General features: G+C 56.0%; 1 protein-coding gene across 1 annotated transcript; it reads right to left on the bottom strand.

Moving 5' to 3' along the window:
* Window positions 1-5,539: 5,539 nt before the first annotated feature.
* On the bottom strand, window positions 5,540-12,854 carry KLHL17 (kelch like family member 17; the record flags this gene model as incomplete). Its single annotated transcript, XM_084274678.1, has 11 exons — window positions 12,638-12,854; window positions 12,140-12,261; window positions 11,496-11,717; window positions 10,378-10,494; window positions 10,017-10,230; window positions 9,782-9,926; window positions 9,065-9,232; window positions 8,635-8,723; window positions 7,467-7,540; window positions 6,365-6,546; window positions 5,540-5,768 (listed from the first exon to the last, which is right to left on the bottom strand). Exons 1-11 carry the CDS (start codon window positions 12,846-12,848, stop codon window positions 5,540-5,542), a joined length of 1,773 nt encoding a protein of 590 aa, XP_084130804.1. The 5' UTR covers window positions 12,849-12,854.
* Between the last annotated feature and the right edge of the window lie 3,648 nt (window positions 12,855-16,502).

Below are 16,502 nucleotides of genomic sequence, written 5' to 3'. Positions count from 1 at the left end.
CTCCAGGCTGTTTGGAGTGACAGTCCAGCAGCTCCATCTTGCTACAGTAGCAGAGAGGCTACAGGGATGCAGGGAGGCTGGAAGTACCTGCACGGGGAATGGGAGCTGTGAACATGGGCTGGCAGAGACAGCCAGAGGAGATGCTGAGAACGTGAGGCTGGATGATTTGAACCTAGGAACACGTGTTGTGAAGGGAGAGGTCATTTCTTACCTGAATAACTCCCAGAGGACCTCATGGCTTCTTCAACAAGGGATTCTTAAAACCGGGAGAGGATGCTTTCCTAGAAAATCTGTTTGAATCAAACTGGGATTTGCCCTGTCAAGTCTTACAGGCATACTGGACCTGTGAGGCTCTCTGTTGTATCTGCCTTGTCTTGGAACTGAAGTCACCTCATAGTAACAAAACCAAGACATCCCCAAAGAGGTAATTGTACAGCCAGGCAACACTTGCCCAGAGAGGCTGCAGCTAACAGTCATGCCATGAAATTTCTCAAAGTCCTCCACATCTTTGACCTTTAAGAACAGTCTCTTTATCCCCTTCCCATTTGGGTTTGTATAATCCATTAACCCTTCACAGCCAGGCAAAGCAACAGGACCCCCCCCACACACCCCTCACACCCCAGGGCTCCGATCAGAAACTCCAGATCTATGTCTGGGTGCTTCTGCAAAGCTGCTTCTCTGGCAGCTGTGAGATAACTTTCCAACAGCAAATCCACATCCCAGCACCTCCTGGCAGAGGCCAGAAAATTACAGTAACAGCAACAACTGGGTTTTATTCAGGAAAAAAATATGATTCCTCTTAAGGGCCGTAGCTAACACGGGCAGCACTGTGACCAGAAACGTGCTGTGCCTCCACCAGGGTTCTAAATAAAACCTTACAGCTCCAGACAGCGACAGAACCGCTTCTCTCCTGCCCTTCTTGTGGGTCCTGCAAATATGCATCATCTCCCTCGCTGGGCCATCACCATGGCTGGCAGGGCTGAGCGTGACTGATGGCTGAGGATGGGTCCCCTCTGTGTGCTGGGCTTGCAGGGCAAACTGCTCTCTTGGCCCCCCCTGCCCTGTGCCTGGGGGGTGAGCTGGGTGGGGAAACAGCCAGGCTGCACTTTGGAGGCTCTTGCAGTGCAGTGGGTATTTATAGAAGCTGAAAGAGAAGCAAGAGCCTAGAGAGCAGAGAGAAAGGGGACACTGCCTGGCTGTAGCCAAGTCTGGCTTAACTGCAGGGCTTGGAGTACACACGCATGGGAAAGTTCCCTCCCAGGCCCCACGGGACGTTGCCACACAGCTTCTCCTTGCTCTTTTCACCCCCTGCACTCCCACCACCGTGAAATGGGTTTAGTATTTCCCCCCCAGGCAGCAGGGACTGGCAGCAGCCAGGGAAGGCTGATAGGATCTGCTCCAGACCTCCTGGCTGATAAACCAGCTCTGCCTGGCCGCAGGCAACGCCTGCCCCCAGGCAAGGTGTGTGGGGCAGCTGGAGGTGAAGGAGGCTGTTCCTTACCTGCTTTTCATTTCCACTGCAGGGCGAAGCTGTCAACAGTGATGGAGACAGAGAGTCCTGGAGATGGGGACTCCTAGGGAGACCAAGCTAGATTTTTAACAGGAGGAGAGGTGTAAATCAGTCTGCTCCTAAAGTCCCAATGCTTTGGGCTGAGCTTTCCCCAGCAGTCTCCAATGCCATCAGCATCTTTGCCCTGCTCTTCTTCTGGGAGAGGGTGAAGGTGCATAGAGCTGTAGGCAGTCCCAGCACAGCACCCTTACTGAAAATACGAAGCACCTTGTCAGCAGGACAGGCACCTCCCCAGCCAGGCACTCAGCACCCAGCGTGGGGCCAGGACCTGGGCTGAGTTGTGCCTTTTAGCTCACCTGTGGTGCAGCAGATCCTTCCAAACTGGTTTTTGGCTCCTCTGCCAATGCACACAGCAGCAGGGCCAGTCCCCAGTGGCCTCCAGACGGGTGCCTGTCCCTGCTCTCCAACAAAGAGCCTCGAAGCCTGGAGTGGCAGCAGCCAGGCAGACCAGATGCCATCAGTGGCTGCTCAAGTGTGCTGCAGAACTCAGTGCAAACTCTGACCATTCAAAATAGGTCTCCCTCCAACCCAGCAGCCTGCTACATGTACCTTCTGCCCAGAGCTCCTTCCCCACCTCTGCACAGGGCAATACAGAGAGCAGCTCCCGACCTTCACAGGAGCAGGGCCAGGGAAGAGGAAAGGAAGGATGCAAGAGGCAGGATCCAGTATTCAAGAAAACATCTTTATTGTACATGTTGGCTTCTATTGCTTGTATCCCTTCCCCAATCCCATGTAGTGCAAAAAATTCAGAGAAACAGAGTTCCACATAAATAAGTCAGATAACTTACAGAGAAATCAAAGTGACAACGGTTTGACATGGGGTAGACTGAGTCTGCCTCCCGGTAAGGCCAAGCAAACCTCTCCCCCCACGCTGGGGTGAGGGCTCCTGCCTTGCCTTGCCATCTCACTGCAGACTGACACCGGGGTCCCTGGGCAGAACACGTCAAGACACAGAGCCTGGAGCCACCCGCTCGGGGCTGCTCCTCTGCTGGGAAAAGCTCACATGGGAAATGGCACGAACGAGACTTTGGGCGAGACACCGCCAACTAAAACTGGCAGAGAGTCCACACACCGGGACAGCTCTCCTCCCCTCAGACAGGGTACTACGCACAGACAGACAGACACAGACACACATCCCCTCCGAGGCCTCCTGCTCAGCAAGGGATGTGCAGCACCAGAAGCGATTCCACCCTGGCATCTCCCAGGGCAGACGCTGACACCTCGTGTCCACACAGTGTGGGTCGGGGTGCTCTGGACCCCCGCGAGCTGCCAGGGAACTATTTTTCCCTTTCCTTCCTTCCTTCTCCTTTACAGGAAAGCAGTGAGCACCTGCATAGTTAGTACATCAGAGACACAAAGGCTCCCTCCTCCCCTGGTTTCTGCAGAACAGGCTCAGTGGTGATATTGCTCAGGACCTGACCGGTGGGTGACAGGAGCCACACCACCTGTCTCCCTTATCCCCAAGAGGCAGGACAGCATTGCACACCGTTTGTAGTATAAATTGCTAAAGATCACAACTACACCCAAGGGCACGTGGCACAAACACTCCCCTCAGCCTGCTACACAGCTCACTACCCCTCTGGTTTGGCCAGCCTGCCGTCCCACTCCGGCAGCATCCTCCCTTCGCACTACAGCAGCCACAGTTGGACCAGAAGCCAAGCTGCTGTTATAACAACTCATTCCCTGTTAGAAACCAGCCCTGTTCCTCCCTCAGCACCAGCACCTTTCACTTCTGACAGAGCCATGAGGGTTTTAGGCTGATCCTCCTCCAAAAAGGACCCTAGAGCCAGGGGCACCTTGAAGGTGCTGGGCGATACGAGTCCAGCAGAAGACTAAAATCCTGATGTTGCTTGTAGGAATGGGAAGAAAAGGATCAAGACCTCGCTCGTGGGTACACAGACTTCACCAATTCCATCGTTACTTCAAAGAAAGATTCATTCACTTAGGGCAGCCCAACTGCCACGTTGACTGAGGGGCAACCTGCATGAGCAGAGCCTGGACATTCGCAGGGGCCTCTGCAATACAGAGGAGTGGGAGAGCTCCTGAGCTGGGACAGGCTGGGGCAGGGGCTTGGCAAGTGAGAGGGGAATGAAAAGCAAATTTAGAGTCTGTTCTAACAACCAAAAAGGCATCCACAGCCTGAGAAGCCCTGACTGTCCTTGTGGGGAGAAGCAGCCCAGATTTCCAGAAGCCTCTGGTAATTTCAGGTGTCTAATATTAGGCACTGTAAGCAGGCTTGTAAAGCATGCAGGCACCTGTCCAGGAGACATCAGATCACCGAAAAAATTGTCCTAAATTGGGGAGTCCCTATCTCATCTCAAACTCTCACCTCAAAGAAAAGAGAGAAGAAATCCCTAGCCAACAAATCTGGGCCAACAAACACCATCACGAGCGAAACCTGAACTCTGGGAAGTGAGAACTGAGAAGGAGCTGGGAAAAAAAGGAGAAAGGAATTAGTTCAGAACAAACAGACCACATTCCCAATGCTACATTTGAACACTACTGAGGTACCAGTGGTTGAGTCACTCCTCTACCATGTGGAGAACACCTGATGGTGTGTCTCAGTCCAAGGCTCATGCACATACCCGACAGCGCACGCATTGAAAACACCACCCAAGAGGTTCCATGGCACAGGCTGGGTCTAGGACAGGCCTGTGACTTACAGTACTAACTTATTCACCCTTTTGTTAATTAAATTGATTGCTTAATTGCCAAGGAGTTGCTAATTGCAAATGGTCCCTTCCGTGCTGTTTTCGCTGTACATAAGGTATTTCACACATACCCACACATAGATAGAGAACGTCTTCCAGGACAGTCATCATCTCATCAAGAAGTGAGAAGAGTAATTGCATCCCTTCTGCTGCCTTAAAAGCAGATGGGATGGGGAATATCAGGACAGTGTAAAAAATAAGGGGATATGAAGTCATTACAAATTAAAATATTAGCATTAAAATAAAAAAGGCAAAAAAAATATCACCAAAAAGAGTAACACCAGGAAATCCTCCTCACTCAGAAGGCTGGACTGTTCTTCTTTAAGAACTGACACCTTTCCACGAGCCCAGGATCTGCTTTGCAGAGAGGGAAACAGCAAACAGGCCGATCTATCCCCAGCCAAACTGCGACCCAGGACCACGCGCAGAGGTCAGGCAGCTGCAGAGTCACTGGAACCTGGGACAGCGGTGGCAGAGCTGCAGATAAGGTCCTTCAACCCCTCTGCCTGGCTGGGGACTGCCCAGAGCAATGGTCAGCTGGGATCTTAGTGAATGAGGTGGGGCCGGCTGAGTATGGAAACACCGGAGGGTGCGAGATGCTGCGTCCAGTTTTGTCTCCAAAGCTCCCCTCCTCCAGGCCCTGCCCCTTCGCTGGGCTTCTTTTGTTTGTGTATTTTAAGGCATCAATTAGACACCAACGGGAGCCGTACGGCGGCCTCAGAGTCTTTAACAGTGCACGATAGGCTTGGTAAAGAGTTTGGCTACAGTGACATTCAGAGGAGCGGTTGCACATTCAGCCGAGTCCTTGGGAGGAGTGCTGTCCACCTCTGCCACCCCCCAGGGCTCCTGGAAGCCTCCAAGGCTGGCTGTGCTCATGTGTGGCACCGGCTGGATCACGTGAATCCAAGAAGCAGCAATGGTTTGAAGTCTCTCCCCTCCCCAAAGAAAATACAAGCTCTTTGGGTGAGCGGTGGGATGGGTCTGAATGGAGCAGGGAGCATCCCCCTCCCCATGTCCTCTAGAAGGAGGGTGCTTGTCCAGGAAGCACTTTTCTAACTGCTGTGGTGGTGCTGGTCTGACGTGTGCACCAAGAGTGGGGATGGCTCTCAGGGGTTCACAGGAGCGCTGGGGCTGGAGGCAGCAGCCGGTACCTTTGCTCCCCTACAGCGACCGGCTGCCCCGCGGGGCCGGCCACGCTGGCCTAGGGCTCTGCCAGGCACCCCTGTCCCCTTGAGGTAAGGTAGGTCCTGATCCTTTGTCAAAGGCTCGTCGAAGACACCGACAGGGTGGGCGAGGAGGGGGGTGGGAAGTTGAGGAGTTCCAGCACAGCCACCCCCACGCTGCTCCGGCGTGTGAACATGCACGAGGCTGCTACCCACTTGTTGGTACGGGGGTTGTACTTCTCGATGGAGTTGAGGCTGGAGCTCCCATCGTTGCCACCCACTGCGTACAGCCACCCATCCATGGCCACCAAGTCGTGGGTGCTCCTGGAACGACCATGCAGAGACCACAGGGGTGTGTGAAGCTCAAACACAGCGTATGTGGGGCGCCGGGGAGCTGGGCATCTCAGATGAACTGGCCAGAGCTCTGCCACCCACAAAAGGGAGCGCCCATCCTCGCAAATGCCCAGTGAAAATGAACTACTGGGATTCAAAGCGTCCATGGCAGAGTGCAGCACAGAGCCTCAGGTCTTGCCCTTCACTCTGACACCCTTCTCCCACTGGAGAAGTGCCACTAAATAAGAGGCCCTAGAAGCCTCAAACCCTTGGGCTTCTGAGCCTTAAATCCTCCCTCAGCCAAGCCACATCTCCTAAGTGGCCTCAGCCAGCTCTACCACCTGGTTCTTCACGGCCACACAGACTGCTGAGAAAAGATCCCTCTGCAGAAAACACCTCACAGCCCCTCACAGTGCAGCAGGGAGCACAGAGCCAGCCAGCCGCAGCGGTAGCCAGGCCCTGGGGCATTTTACAGCTCACAGTGCCAAGCAAAGCAAAGCTCTCGCTGAGATGGGATCCCCATTCCCCACTGCAGCAGCTGAGGCTCTCCTGCAGCTCAGGAGCACGGCAGGGGCACAGCTCCTTACCTGCGGATGTTCATCGGCGCCACGCTCTCCCACGTGTTGGTTTTGGGGTTGTAACGCTCAACAGAGTTAAGGCAGCTGGTCCCATCGTTGCCACCAGCCACGTAGAGCATCCCTTCCAGCACAGCCACTCCTGCACTGCTCCGGCGGCTCAGCATGTTGGCAATGGGCGTCCAGGTGTTGATCTGGGAAGAGGCAAAGCTTTATTCATTAGCCAGAGGCAGAAGTCATTCTTCACGTAGCCCTTCCAACCCGGTGCTGTGAAATTAGTCCTGGGGAGGGCTTCTCTCCCTTTAACTTGCCTGCGGGAAGGGCCCCAGGAGACCTCTGCAGCCTGGCTCAGAAAAGCACAGCCACAGCTGGGAGCAGTGCTGCCATGCCGGGGGCCTGAGCACAGGGCTCTCAGTGCCAGCCCACCAGTCCCATCACAGCTGAATCCCAGCCCAGTCATGGGGGCTAAACTGTCGATATTCAAATCTGTGGAAGTTCAGGGCTGTGGCTTTACCACTCATGAAATGCCCCCAGGCTCTTCCCTTTGATCTCCCAGTGATCTAGCCTGCTCTAACAGAGCTGTGAGACCCCGGGCACAGCACACGTCCCCAGCCTGCCCCAACCCTGGATGCCCATGCAGCAAGGGCCTCAGCTGGGAGCTGGAAACAGCTCCAGGCACAAACAAGAACCGCTCTTCCCAGAGAATCCAAGCTGGCCTGCAGGCATCAGGGATACAGAGTGCTCTGATGGAAAATACAGATGAGCTTTGGCTCATTTCGCTCTGGACTGCACCCCAGATACTCCACCCCTGTGGAAGAGCTGGGGTGAGGGCTGGTACCCCACTCCATCTCAGAGTCATGCAGGGTGACTTTGGCCTTGGAGGAGGCAGGCAGGGCTCATGTGGGCAATCCCTCCTGCTCCAGTGCGATACCTCGCTCGGAAGCAGACACATCTTCAGCTACAGCAGCAGTCTGCTAAAAGACCACATGTGGCTGGTGGCTCAGTGTCTGCCAGGCTCTTAGGCAACTCATGTGGCCCTCAGCTTTCTGTAGGGCCTCTTCAGGATCTCATCAGGAGGGGAGAAGGGCTCCCAGGCACGCTCTCATGTATTTACCTGGGGCTCATACTTTTCTACTGTGGCTAAGTGGGATGAGCTGTCATATCCCCCAACGGCATAGAGGTTGCCTTCTGCAAAGACAGTCACACACACACACAGGCGTTAGCTAAAGCGCAGGGCCCCATCCCAGCACAGCCTCCCCCAGGTCCTGCACAGGGTGCCCAGGGTCGGTACAAGCCCCAGCCACAGTGCCTCCCTCCCCAGGCAGCCACGCTCCTCTCAGCAGGGCTCCCCCAGCTCCCCCTCCCCTCTCAGCACGGAGCATTGTGAAATATTCATCAGGCAATCTCTCTGCCGTGCTGCAAGCTCCCCAAAGAGGTCGGTCGCTCGCCTGCCGCTTCTTGACCTTCTCATTATGGGAGCTGCAAGAGCTCCCGCCTGAGGAACGGGTTATTTTTAGCAGCGCAGGCTGGAGAGGGGGAATGCCAATAAAGGCTGTAGCAGGCAGGGTATGAACTGGGGAGGGAGGGGAGGGAACCTCTGAGTCAGCACTGAGAGCTGAAACCAGAGAGCAGGGTAAGGGAGACGCACCACTGGGACGCTGCACGGCAGTTCCTGGGACAGTGGGGAGCTGCTGCGGCATCCCCAGGGAGGTCCAGCACCTCTTAGGGTGGTACCTGCATTAACCCCACAGCTGCACTAAAGAATGAGGGGGACAGTTTTCAGGCTGCAGCCTCCTTAAGGATAGAACTTGTTCAGTGGAGCCAGGGGACAACACAGCATGGCACCTAATGTTGTGACACCCCTGGTAGAGACAGTTTTGACCCCACGCTACTGCTTGGATCATCATTAAAAGGACAGTCCTGCTTTCATAACAAGGGAGTAATGAGGTTGTCTCTTCCTTTCTAGGGATAGGTGATCATCCACAGCCAGCCCTCTTGCTCTAAAGCAGAAGGGGCATAAAGGAGCTGAGGAACAAGTTGTGGGTCCCCTCAGGAACTGCCTCCAGAATGTGATGAAACCCAGTTACTCGGGAGACCAAGGAGGAAGGCAGAGGCAGGGAGCACATCAGGACACGGCAGAGGAATGGCTGGGGTACCTAGACTCACAGCTAGGGAATCTAGGGGGAAGGGGCAGGAATTGGAACAGAACAACACCAAAAGGAGCCACCAGAAACACAAGGGACAGTGTGCATGGTCAGTCAGGTCCTCGTGCCATCACCCACCTAGCGTTGCCACCCGGACGTAGCGTCTCCTGGTGCTCATGGCAGCGATGGATGTCCAGGTGCCTGTCAGAGGGTCGTACCGCTCTGCGCTGCAGCAGGCAGGGACACAGGAACATAAGGTGTGACACTGGCAAAGCCCAGGTCAAAGCTCTTTGACACAGGCCCTCAGGGACAGCTCCCAAGGAAGCTTGGGAATAGACAGGGAAAATGGAGGGAAGAACTGACAAAGGCTGTGTTCTCTCGTGGCAGAGGGCTACACAATGTTTTTTTCCCCCCCGAAGAAACATTTCCCAGGCCAGACACTGGAAGACAGAGCTGGATTGCAAAGCATCTACTCTGGGGCCAGTCTGTCTGTCAGGAGCAGGCACCCAGCACCAAGAACAGTGCATGCAAGAGCAGCGGAGCAGCCTGTAGTGAGGCAATCCCCTACCTGTTCAGGCACGAGGCCCCATCGTATCCTCCAGCAGCATAGAGAAGCCCATGGAGCGCTGCTACACCCAAGCAGCTCCTCCTGGTGCCCATGGATACCTCAGGTTGCCAGGAATTGGTGACAGGATCATAGGACTCCACTGTGGCCAAATCAGAGGTCCCATCATAGCTGTAGGGAGCAAAAGGGAAAATACATAAGAGCTGGGAAGCCTGAATTGCTGGTGAGGTTCTGGACTGGTCCTACAGCTCTGGAGTCAACCAAGAGCCTCACGTCCCTCTCACCAGCCCTCCCCTCTTCCCCCGTGCCCAGCTCTGTCAAGGCAGAGTGCACAAAAGCAACTGTTGAAAGTGCAGAGCCCATAGCTGAGCTCTCCTGGGGTCTGCAAAGAAAACAGGGCTCAGCTGGCCCCACACACGGGGACAGAGGTGGGCTGGGGAGTTAGGAGCCTCTTTACAGGCTGCGGCATAGGGCAAACGGGAGGAAACAGCAGAAGCCCAGGACAGGGCCACCACCAGACTCCCTGCTCAGAACCGCGAGGGCAGGGACATCAGTTGAGTTTTGAGTTGCTGCTGCTGCAGCCAGTACCCCAGGTACAGGGTTGCTTCACCCAGAGGCAGGCCCTGGGAGGCACCGCTGGCCACCTCTGCTCCCAGAGCAGCTTGTGCTGCCACAGGCACGGCTGCCAGCTGCCCGTGCCCGGCTCCGCGCCCTCCTTACCCGCCCACAGCGTACAGCTTGTTCCCGATGGCGGCAACGCCCACCCTGGCCCTGCGGGTCGACATGGAGGCCACCATGTGCCACCGGTCCGTCCGCGTGTCGTAGGCCTCGCAGTCCCCGTGGATGGCGAACAGGCTCCCCCCACCTGCGCAGGGGACGGCAAACAGAGCAAAGGACAGTGCCAGGCCCTGGGAAGGGGGGTCTGCAGGTACCGGGGCGCGTGGCAGGGCCTTACCCACGGCGAAGAGCACGGTGCTGGCCCCCTCGCAGCGCCGCGGCCTCGTCCTGCTGTTGCTGAGGACCCCTCTCTGCTCTGGCATGAGGTGGTACTTGAGGGCTTCGATCAGCAGGTCCTTGCACTCCGAGTGGTGCCGCACCAGCAGCTCCGTGTCCACGTTGCTCATGAGGAAGTCCCGGCTCAGCAGGGGCAGCCGCACGCACTTCATAAGCTGAGGGGAAAGGAGTCAGGCCCCACCATTAGGGTGGGAAGGGCTCGTCCCAGTGCCGCCCCCACATCTCCCCTACAAGCCTGGCCACCCTGCAGCATCCCTCAGCTCCGGTGGGTAAAACCAGGCCACCTTCCGCAGCAGACTCACCCTGGGGACATGCTGTCTTCTGCTGTCCACATCATGCTTGACCCAGCTGAGCACAGCCCGGTACACCTCTTCCTCTGATGGCACATTCAGGCTGTCACTAGAAATGAGGTCCAGCACCTGCAGAGTGGGGTGGGAAGGGAGGTTTGGTGTGGTTTGGGAGGAACAGACATGTTCACATACCCAGATGATAGACCCAGCAGAACAGAGGTAGAACCCCTGTAGATGTTAGTGGTTTCACTGGAGGTAGAAGGATCCGAAGAGAACCCAGGTCCCCAAACCAGGCAGGTGCAGCTGTGCCCCCTCCTCTCCGTGCAGCACTGGTGTGGGGACAGCTCTGCCCTCCATCACCTTCCTTGGCTCATCCCCCCCTTCTGCGTCTGAGGCTGCTGCAGTGCCTGACAATTCCAATCAGCATCACCAGGACCAGGCGAACGAGCTTGCACGAGTCCCTTCAATATTTCATGGGACAGAGCCAGGTGCTCTGGCTGTTCCCAGTGCTCACTTCATCTGCCAAGGACAACAGAGCTGGAGCAAGTGGAGATACATACCCCTCCTCCTGCTGCCAGACACCCCACTGCCCTGAGAACGGGTGAAGGGAAGTGTCTGTCTCCTGATGAGGGACCACAAAGGGTCATGAGATGCAGAGCACGGACTGGGAATGCCTGCAGCCAGGGCACAGCACCCCGCACGCAGTTGGAGCCCAGGGCTGTACTGGCACCACATGAAAAGCAGCAGGAAACGTTAGCTGAGCTCTGAATTAAACATCACAGCTCTGTGACCAGGGCAGTCAGGACTTATTCCTTGGCCCGTGCTCCCAGAGGGAGGGTGGTGTGCTCAGAGCTCACGTGGCAAGCACCGGGCAACAGCAATTATCCCCTGTGCCACCATCCCATTCCCACTTCACATGGGATTAAGCTCACTCTCTGACAGCACTCTTCCACGTATTGTCTCTCCATCGAGCAGAGAGGACTGTAGCATAGAGTCTGGGTACATTCCCCTGCCAAATCCTACCCCTCAGGGCAGGCTCCTTGGGCTCCCAAGACAGACACTGTGCCTTCCTGGCCAGACACGAGCAGCCTTGCCCCAGCCATACCTTCACACTCCTGTCAGGACCTCACCTGCTTAAGAGGCAGCAACATGAACTCCTCTGTCTTGGACACCTCCACGAAGTGTTGGAGGACATACTTGTGAGCAGACTTGAGGAGGTCACTGCAGGAGTGCGTGTCAGCAAAACCCCGGATCCCCAGGCAGTTGGATGGGTCGAGCTGGCTGAGGAGGAACTTGCAGCAAGCATCCCGCACACCATTGAGCTGAAGCAGGCTGGCAGCAGGAAGAAGTGTCTGGCAGTGGAAAAGAAAGGGGGGGGAAAAGAGAGTTTCCAGGGCAAGGAAACCATTTTCACCCTTGTCTCACTGCAAGTCAGTAACAGAACCTTCAGGCACACAGAGGACAAAGCATTCTCTGCTTCCAACAGGACCAAGCTGAAGAAGAGCGGAGAAGGGCACCTGTAACTCCCCAGAGGGCAAGGGCATGGCAGATGCTCAGGACTAGACCTGCCCATCACAGAGCACTCAGGGGCCATCCCCAGCCACAGCAGTCACAGGACCTGCACCTCTGAGATGAACTCCCTGCCCACTGCGAGATGCAGGTGCCATCACAGAACAGCTGAAAGTGCTGAGCAGAGGGAGAGAGGAGTCCCTGGGGAGGGAAGTCTCGTACGCAAAGGTTTGGTGGAGAGGAGGGATCTGGGGAAAGCTCCTACCTGCACGTTCCCCTCGCCCACCACAATCTCCGCCGTGTAAGCGTATTGCACCAGCTGCTCCAGGGCCTGTGGGTCAATGTCGTGGAGCGTCACGTGGGTCTGGCGGCTCTCACTCATCTCATCTGGGACAACACAGATAACTACACATCAGCCAAGTCCCTCAGCAGGATTGTTTCCCCACAGGAAGACTTGACTGTGCATGGAACAAGCCACCTCCATAGCCCAGCATCACAGCCCACAAAGATCCCCTGCCCACCTCTTATCAAGGAGGAGCAGCAGTATACTCTAGGGAACAGGTCTGTCTGAGGATGGGCACCAAAATACCTCTCCTCATCCCAGGGACTTGCTCACAGAGATGATACAGAGGCCTCCTTCTTCCATGGATAGGGTAGGGCAGTAAGAAGGGGAGCAGGGCAGGATAGATAGAGGGGTGCGCAGGGAAGAGAGGGTTTGAAGAACAGGACACCCTGGCCATGGGGAAGAGAGGACGCTACTTGCTTGTGAACATGGCGTGGAAGTACGGGCTGCACGACGCCAGCACCACCTTGTGGGCCTTGATCTCCTTGGTGCCCACATGCAGCACGATGTCGCAGAGCAGCCCGCGCTGGCGCATGCGGTTCATGCACACGAAGGCGTCGTGATAGTGTCGCTTGGAGTTGTGGGAGATGCTGTGGCCGTCGCGGTTGAGGAGCTGCACACCCCCTTCCATGGCTGCAGGCGGTGGGTGGTGGGCTTTTCCCTTCTCAGCAGCACTGCCACGGGGGAAACCAAAGCGTTACTCAGGCAGGAATTGCTCAGGCTCCAGACAATTCCCATAGCACACCTGCTGCTGCTCAAAGAGCCTGCACAAGAACAGCTCATGTCTAACCAGGGAAACGTCATCCTGCTCATAAAGCACCGATGGGGAGGAGGCAGTCCCTGGAAGAGCACAAGCAACACAAAGCGATGCTGAGACCCTTCTCTGTTCCACGCCGCTCGCTGCTTCCCAGCTGCGCTCATCTCCGGATCGATGCCCTCCTCGCCTGCCTTCAGAAGGGTACTGCTCTACCACACACTGGGCCCCCTTGAAGTTACTCTGCCTCCAAATCCACCTAACAAGGTGTGTTTCCAAGCAGTATCAGCAGAAGCATTGATCCTAGAAGCCTCACCAGGACATGCCAGTCCTGCACTGATCAAACACAGCCTAGACAGACCACCAGAGACAGTGAACATGACAACCCTGATTAGCCTAAACAAAACAATAACCAGGGAATCCCCGTTCCTGAAAGGCAAGGGTGATGTTATGGACCACAGCTCTCCCAGTGGTGGCTGTTCCCTTCCAGGTTCCAGAGGATGACAGGAGATTGGTGATGTGTGTACCTGCCTTCCAAAGTGAAGCTCAGAGAGCTGCTGCCCTTCCTGTGCACACACGGTTCAGGAGGATAAGGCAGAGGGTGAAGGCAACTGCAGCACAGAGCTCTACAGTGCCAGTCCTGCACACAGGGACTTGACTTCTCCTCTCTCAGTCTCTCTTCAGACAGAGGTTAGAGGTTAGGGATTCCCAGGTTGTCAGGGAACAGGATTCTGATCTCCACTTCCTTCCAGAATCCCCCACCCAGGCACATCCAACCTCACCCCAGCCTTAAGACCACACTGACAGTCCCACTCCAGCACTGCAGGTTTCCATTCCTGCACCAGCCTAGCAGGTGGTTTGGGCAACCAAAGCTCCCAGACCTCCCTAGAAGCAGCCCTGGATGAGACACTGGCTGCCCTTCCAAAAGGTGAACTTTGAACATCGGGTAGTTTTTGTTTTACAAGGCTGACAGGAGGGACAGGGCTTGAAAGGTGGGCTTGGGTGGACCTAATGAGGTTCCACACAGCTGTGTCAGGTCTTGCACTTGGGCTAGAGGAATCTCAGACATAGATACAGCCTTCCAGTCCCTGAAGGGAGCAGAGAAACAGGAGGGGAATCGGCTTGTTAAAGGGCAGAGACTGGCAGGACAAGGGGGATGGAGTGAAGCTGGAGGAGGGGAGGGTTAGATGAGATATTGGGGGGAAGTTCTTTACAGAGAGAGTGGTGAGGGGCTGGAACAGGCTGCCCAGAGATGGGGGGTGGGTGCCCCATCCCTGGGGATGTTCAAGGCCGGGTTGGATGGGCCCTGGGCAACCTTGTGTAGCTCCAGGCCTGGAGGTTGGTGTCCCTGCCTGTGGCAGGGGGTTGGAGCTCTGTGATCCTTGGGGTCCCTTCCAACCCAGACCAGTCTGGGATTCTGTGACAGACAGCAAAGAACAGAGATGCTGGTCGGGAAGCAGAACTTGGTCTGCACATACACTGCACTGATGGAGCAGGGCAGTCCTTCCACAGCATCTGGGACAGCCCAGGCAGGGAGCAGGGGTATAAACTTGACTGGCTCACAGCAAACAAAAACTGCCTTATCAAGGAACAAGGGCGCTGATTTGTGCCGAAATGCCCCCTCTTCCCATGCTGGCTGCATCCAGGCTGCTCATGGTGCTTCTAACGGCATTTGACAGTCTCCCTGCCAGCAGCACGGGGAGGAAAGGTGGGGGAGTGAAGAATGACTGAGCAGCAGGAAGGAGAAGGGGGAGGGAGTAGGAGAAAGAGGCAGCTTGAAGGGAAAAAAAGCCCGTGTGCTGCACTCGTGCGCCTGCCCCCGCATCCCTGCGGCGAGAGAATCCCCTCAGCCCCTGTGCTCCTCACCACACCTACACGTTGCCAGCCGTGCTGAGCCTATAAATAGACACCCACCATGCTGTGCCTGCTCAGCCACAAATGCAGCCATCCCTTCGTTTTTTAAATAGCAATTGTAGCACGTACTAGAGTCTGGGGGAGGAAGAGAGATGAATAAACATCTTCCCTGAGCAGGAGAGAAGCCTGCAGTGCCCTCTCCTATTTGCATCATCCTGCGTGATACGAGATTCCTCAGCTCCCCGTCAGCGGGGAAGACTCACTCAGGGGCACACAACAAAGGCAGCGCCTGTTGATGCTTTCCAGCAATGACAGGAGGATGCCATTGTGCCCTTGACAGGGAAGAGGAGCGTATGAAGTGAACTTCTCCTCCCATGCCCCTCAGCTGAGCTTTTCAGAAAGCAGGAGCATCCCCAGGACACCCTCAGTGGGAACTGAGGGATGAGAAGTGCTGCATGAAGGTGGTTTGTGGTTATCAGCATCTCAACCTGGGCTCAAGAGCACCTTTCCCAGATCTGGTTCAGTGGCAGAGCAGTCTGTGCTTTCTCACCTGCATCCCCCTCCCTGGCTGCAAGCCTGAGGGTTTTCCTCACCTGCTCCAGCTGGTTTATCTTTTTCATCTGTGCTCCCCATCAGTATTTACATCTTGCTCCAGACCTAAATGAGAGCTCTCACCTCACCCCTCCTGGGTGCTGGTACCAAAGGATGGGAGCTCCCAGCTCCACAGGAGCAGGAGGATCAGGGGACAGGACAGAGGAGCAGGGAGAAGATGGGACTGCTCTTGGGGGCACTGAGGAAAGGTGTGCTGCCCTGGACAGGCAGGGGGGTAGCACGCCCCTCGGCTCCAGCAGTCAGCAGGGAGACACAGAGAGGGGGCACAGCAGACTGAAGGTTGCTGCAGCCGATGCGTTGGCATCACAATAATCAAACACATTTCCAAAGAGGGTCAGCAGCATTGGGCTCTCTTCCCAGCCCTGCCACTGAGTCATTGCACGAGCCTGGGGAAGTACAAATGCAGAGAGTGACAAGGGTGACATTACCTTTCCTTGCAATGATTCTCATGGCCAAGAGGTAGAGACCAGCTACTGCTCATCCCCTTCTTCACCCACACCCCCCTGCTGTCACCAGCAAGGGCCGGCGTGCACCTCACAGAGCTCTGAAGCATCACCAGTGCCTCCCTCACCATGTAGCACCCTAAGTTACACCATTGCCATGCCAGTCTGATGTGACCAAGCAGGGAGCAGAACCATGGGGAGATGCCATCCCAGCCACCGCCCTGCCACAGGGCTCCCAAGAGCATCCCTGCACCACAGGACACTCCACAGCTGACCTGACTCATGGCTGCAGGCAGCCTCAAACAATGCTGCTCGATGGTTTTCCACTACAGCCCCAGCAGTCCCTTCCCTGGAGAGCACTTCCTCACCCACCAACCACCCTGGGAACAGGTCCCGCAGCGCAGGGAGCACTGGCATGGGTCTGCTCTGATGCTGGCAGTGGGTACAGCACCCTCAACTCCACCTCCCAGTGTCCCCTCTGGCCTGCAATAACTTGTTCCCATCACAGCTTTAACAGGTCAGGATATAATCCAGCAGGACAGGGTGGGGGAAAGCAAAGGACACCCCCACTCTGAACTCTCAGCCTCACGAGCAGCACTAAACATTCCTTGTAAAACTTCAT

This window comes from Gallinula chloropus, assembly GCF_964237585.1.
Source record: "Gallinula chloropus genome assembly, chromosome: 23".
Taxonomy (NCBI): domain Eukaryota; kingdom Metazoa; phylum Chordata; class Aves; order Gruiformes; family Rallidae; genus Gallinula; species Gallinula chloropus.
Note: the sequence above shows the minus strand (reverse complement) of the source record. Positions and strands in the feature narration are given on the sequence as shown.